The 6,007-nt window shown below is 32.0% G+C and overlaps 1 protein-coding gene across 2 annotated transcripts in view; it reads right to left on the bottom strand.

Moving 5' to 3' along the window:
- LOC144980989 (uncharacterized) overlaps positions 1-6,007 on the bottom strand; it is a 31,750-nt gene continuing 25,743 nt past the window's right edge. For both annotated transcript variants that reach the window (XM_078929031.1, XM_078929039.1), the window contains exons 17-18: positions 5,661-5,781; positions 1-5,030 (exon numbers count right to left, since the gene is read on the bottom strand). In XM_078929031.1, the coding sequence (XP_078785157.1) occupies positions 4,933-5,030; positions 5,661-5,781 (219 nt within the window). In that variant the 3' untranslated portion in view covers positions 1-4,932. The remainder of the gene's footprint in view (positions 5,031-5,660; positions 5,782-6,007) is intronic.

The raw sequence follows: 6,007 nt of genomic DNA, 5'->3' as shown, positions 1-6,007 counted from the left end.
TTTCTTTCTTTTTTTTCTTCAAATTTTCAGGGGGGTTTTTGTTGTTGTTTTTTCCCCTCACAACCTTTTTATTTACCTTTGTTACCACCTTATTTTCCCCTTCAACTTACATGTCTGAGCTGAACATGTGAAGTTAAATTAAAACTGATGACCTTTTAGCAGTGAAAAATGCATAGCAGCATGTGCACAATCCCGGGAGAAACTGAAAGACTTCATCTTTTTTCGTATCATTTTTGCTTTTATTCCAAAATACAAATTTTTGTCCGAACTTACAATTTTTAAAACACAGTCGTGAACTAACTATTAAAAAGATTAACATGAAACTATGCATACTAGTTACCAAGATATAACTTTATGTCCTGAATCTAAAACTAAGTCTCTGTAATCAATATTTTTCTACCTGTTGGTCTCATACACAAGTAAACAGGGTTATTTTTATGACATTTCTAGGGTCCTGTTATCTTAAGGGTTTACTCGCTTGCAACACATATAGGTCATATCAGTGCCAGTAAAAAGGGAGATAATGGGGTAATCAAAAAATTATAGAATTACAATTAAAGCACCTTAGTGTAAGACAAAGGGGTATTGGTTCAAATAGAAAACAGATGTATATTCCAAGAGCATACCATCAATGTACTTAGTTTGAGAACACCTAAAAGTCTCATCCAGACACCAGCACAGGATCACGCTAGAAGCAACGAACTCAAATTTTTACAAGATATGTTCAAAACAAAAATATAATGATCAGTATATAACAGAGAGATGATTTACGAGGAAAAAAAATAGTTCCTCCCAAAACTAACACTTTACATTTGATGGTTCTCTCTCAGTCAAGGACTCCGGCAAGGGCCAGGACAAAACAAAGTTATCCCATTCCAAGACAAGGGCACAAAGCAACTCAAAACACAGATATAGGGAATAGAAGACGTAGCAAGTGACCTCTTGCTCACCATAGGAGGTCAAAAGACCCTGAATTGAAATTGTACTTCCACTAAAAATATTTGATGCACATGTAATATTAACAAATACATGCAATATGTGATTGATAAATAATAAAAATCAACATATTGACATAAGACTTATAACCAAGACATGGTTTGCAAGAAATAAAAAATATCATCTCTTTAAAAAATGTATAATAATCCCCAACCCAGGATTTTCTTCTACCCTTCCTGTACAAAAGTATTCAGTCCATCTAAATAGGAAGTCACCCCAATAATTCTGTTCCACACAGAAGATGGCCACTGTCATTTTGTTTCAATTTTGGAAAAGAGGAAACAAAAAATAAAGTCAAACAAAACAAAACAAAAAAACTCAGGCAAAACTATTTTATCTTGTACAATGTTGCCTCAACGTATGAACTCTGCATTAAATCAAACAGTATAGTTTGTTATTTTGCCAGAGGCGTAGACGAAATGAAAGGGAGAACAGAAGTAGATATGATTTTTAAAAATGGTACCTCTGTATCTCTACACCGCCTCACCATTATCAACAATATCTAGACAATACATGACATGAATTTACACATTAGACATATTCCAGCTAACAAAGGATATACGCAAGAGGGAAAAATTTATCCCACATAAAAATGCATGACTATGACGGTCATTCCCCAATAATACCAGAGACATAACTTACATTGGGTTTCTATACTTATTAATTGATTAGATAAAACACACACAGATACACAATATCCCCCCCCCCCCCCCAACCTCTCTCTCTCTCTCTAGGCCCCTTTTCAAATCAATAATCCTTTTTTCCACCTCCTTATGTTGATATACTTTGGACAACATGGGTGATTCCTGTTGACACCAGACGTATGTTTGATGGATTATCTATATTCCTTCATGGAATGCTTAGACGACAGTATCTAATGATGCCAAGGTGGAAAGGCCTAATATTTTTTTTAAAATGTTAATATAATAAAATAATGCATTTTCAACCATGAAACGATTTTTTATATAAAAGATAATCTTTACACAACAGTTTGATATATACACACATTTAAGTACAACAGAGAAAGTGGCATGGAAACATTTTCATAATGATAATGAGAGAAAACGATCAACATTAGCAAAATAAAAAAATTAAAAAAATTAAAGGCTTTTGCTACGAATCAAACACAATTTAAATAAAGACATTGTGTTCTGAACCTTTTGTTCATGTAACACTGGAAAGTTTGATAGAGTCATAATACATAATGGTCCTATTTATCATGAGCAGAGCTCTGGGTGGAAGAGGGGTAATGGCATTCTAAACTTTGACGACATCATTTTTTTTTTTCTCTTTACACCCAGCTACACTGAATTTACTTTTTGTCCTTTACAAAGACACTTACAACTTTTTAATCATTTCCATATGACTAATTTCATTTTTTAAAGAAGTTTGGCATTATAATATGTTCCAGTATTGTACCATTTCTCAATAAACGGCTTTGAGTGATCCCCATCATAGTTTCTCAAACAGGTAACATACGTTTAAATGAAATTCAGTAACATAGAAAAAATGGATGATATAACAAAATCAATAAATTTGACAAATTCTGTACAATTCTGAAATTATAATTTACAAGTTATGATGAATAATAATTACCTTATATAAAAATGAGCCACATATTTTATGCATTGTAAATATGATACAACAAAATGTACTGTACAGAAAAAAATGTCACTGAATATGTCAATGAAAGAAAATCTATTTTTGAAATACATACAAAAGAATTACCCATATACAGCATTCTCTTAGCTGATCAATATATACCATAGATCAAGTGTGAATCTATAAACCCATATTCAACTCTTAATAAATCTACAACGCAAAATATTGGGTGCAAGAAAAAAAAATGGAAAAGTTTAGAAGGCTGTAGTTGTAAGACCATGCAAGTCTGAAATTTTAACACCATTTACTGAAATTTATATACTCATTTTTCAGGAAAATATGTAGGAAAGTGCCAACTTTACAATTGTTTTGAGAAATCTACTGCATTTTTGCCAAATCGAAGAGTTGGAAGTAATTCTCAAATGTTGATGTCATCTGTAGATCTCCCATTTTGCTTTATGAGTAGCCTTTTCCCCCTGTGATCCAAATGATTATCTAATGTCTTGAATAGTGAATCAATCCATTGCATTTTGAATTGACTTTTAACTCTGCTTCTTTGTAAGCATTGGTTGACTCTTATGGACCATGTTTGACATCATTGACCAAATGCTGTAGTCCCCAGTCCATTGGACTCAATGTTAGGACTCATTGGAGACCATTTGTTTTTAGAAATACATCAAATGTGATGTTTTGCATTGTATTGAAAATTATGTAGCATTCTTAGAAGATAAAAATTTTCCAGTCTCTCTCCCTATCAGTCATTCGTTTTTCAATAAGATGGGGTAACTTCCTGCATTAGTCACACCATTCTGTTAAAATAAAGAAGCAAGATGCAAGTTTGGAAACTGTCAATATCATGAGTTATGCAGGACTTCAGTATAGTTTCTTAATCAATCGAGCAATTTTGATTAAACTTGGCGAGTATTAACTTTAAGGTCTTGTTCTAAATGCTTGTAAACTGTTGAATGTTTCTGATTTCTTCTTCGTATTGAAACAGTGTCAACTTTTTTTCTGTGTTTTTTTCTTCTGCACCATCAATATTGAGTTGTAAATCAAGTACATAAAAAAAAATATTGTCACCAATTCCCTTCATTTCACTGAGATTATGTTATTAGCTTCCAGAAAGAGTGATCAACTTTTAACAGTTAAAGAAGTAGTCTGAATTCTTAAAATAATTGAAACAAACAAACAAACAGACAGATAGACAAAATTCTAACATATAATTTCAGTTGTATAAATGATATTAAAGCTAATGACTTCATAAAAGTTAGTACAACAGTGACAGTGGCAGGGAAACATTTTAATAATGAAAGAAAAACAATAAAATTTAACAAAGTAAAAAAAAGGGAATTTTGAACAGAATCAAAGAAATTGAACACAAATACATCGTGCCTTTAACTGTTTGTGACACGTAGCATCTAATAGGTCGACACCATGGACCTAATTGTCACAATTAACATAAAATGAGGGGGTGCAGGTGGAACTCCAGGTGCTGATGTATTTGTTGTTTTTTTTACCTAAGAAATCAGCTGTCCTGATTTAATTTTGTTTCATCTTTACCAAGACACTTAGTACCTATTAATCATTTCAACATAAGTAATTGAAATAGCCATCACAGGAAAAGAAAGTCTGCTGTCTTCGATTCCATCAACCATCAATCTTGACAAAGTTAGATTAATCAGATTCCTGATACCTGAAACCTGGATAATGGCCAAAATAGCCAGTGCCTCAGAAGAAAAATCATTTCTTAGCGACATGGGAAACAGTTTAAGCTCTAATTTGTTTATCATATGTGAAGCTGGCTGAGAAAACCCTGAAGGATGCACAAGCTTCAATTCGAGATATGAGCCATAGTTGAAGATAAGGTGTATTTCTAACAAAGTTTAGATTTTTGTGAATTATCCCTCTTAAAACATTTAAGAATCGATTCATGATTGTAGTAAAGCTTGAAAATAAGAGTAGATGTGTTTATTTTTGGATTTCGTAAGAATGTCAGTCGCATAAATCTGATTAAATAGCTAGCTTTTGCAGCTAAACTTCAGTCTGTTTTGGAATCTACTAATAGTCATCTTAACACACCCAATCCTATCATATTACACACCAAACGAAAGGATTTTCTCACAGCTTTCTAGTAAACAACATTGTGCACGTACACAACACAGCACAAACAAGCGAGAGTGTCTGCGCATGTCTATATTCTGTTTTTGGAGTAAATTTGAGCAAGAAAAAAAATGAACAGCTACCAAACTTCATTATCTCTATATCTAAAATGATTTCTAGCTATGTCAATCCAGTTTCCCAACATTTTAAAACACTTGAAGGGATTGAGGTGTATCAAAACCGCCTTATTTCACCTTTAGCATCTTGCTTGACTTTGTAAACCATGAGCTCCATGCAAGAAACAGCATCTTCTTTACTGTCATGACCGCCATCTGGCAAAAAAAAATCAAAAAATTAAAAATCAAAACAAGAGCTAAGTAGCATGACTTACCAATAAACGTTAATCAATAACATTTAATTAGCAATCCAACAATTGTTTACATCAAATCAGAATCCCACCCAATTGGGAATGAAATAAGATTTGTAATTTAAAATAAAATATCAAATATATTTGATGACTAGTTACAAATATATGTAAAAAATTGTAAAGTCTTTTTCTGGAAGTGATTTACAAAATATGGATACAGACAATATAAATCCTAATATTCACTTTTCAGTTAGAAAATGGCAAAATAAAGTTTAGCTTCTTAAATATCTCAGGATTAAACTAACCAAGGTCATCTTATGTAATTTTAGAAGGAAAAGAAATAGAAAAGCTTGATTGCAACATGATAACAATCCTAAATGAGAGGTTAAACTCTTTATGACTGTCTTGTGACGGTTTCTCATTAGTACAGTTCGAAAAAAAAAAAACATTTCGAGAAATCTAAAGATTTTGTTTCTGTTTATAAAATCACTGGTTGAATAAATCTACCCAACAAAAATTCATTTTTGGATAAATCAATACCAAAAAAAAATTAAAAATTAAAAGGCAAAAGAATAAAAAGCAATAAAGCCATTACCATCAGCTTGGATGATTTTTTGTAAGTGATCAACCATCAGATTTCTTAGTGCTCTTTTACATGGTAATCCAAGCCGGTGTGGAAAGACAATGGAGGTATCAACAACAGTATTGTGTATCATCTGTCAAAAAAAAACAATAAATAAATAAAAACAACTCTCATAGCAAGTTTGAGATTTGAAATGATTAAATACAAGGATAATTGAAGCACTTTAAAGCCATCTGCCCATAGAGAAAGAAATTATCCCTGTTTAAGTAGCATGAAATGAACAGTAGAAATTGACTGGTAACCTTTGAAGAGAATGCTAGTTTATAACTGAGTGCTTTCCACCAAATCATGTAAAAAGT

Source organism: Berghia stephanieae, chromosome 1, assembly GCF_034508935.2.
Source record: "Berghia stephanieae isolate SIO BIC M18660-M18661 chromosome 1, UCSD_Bste_1.3, whole genome shotgun sequence".
NCBI classification, from domain to species: domain Eukaryota; kingdom Metazoa; phylum Mollusca; class Gastropoda; order Nudibranchia; family Aeolidiidae; genus Berghia; species Berghia stephanieae.
The sequence above is the reverse complement of the archived record's forward strand: the minus strand, read 5'-3'. Positions and strand labels throughout refer to the sequence as shown.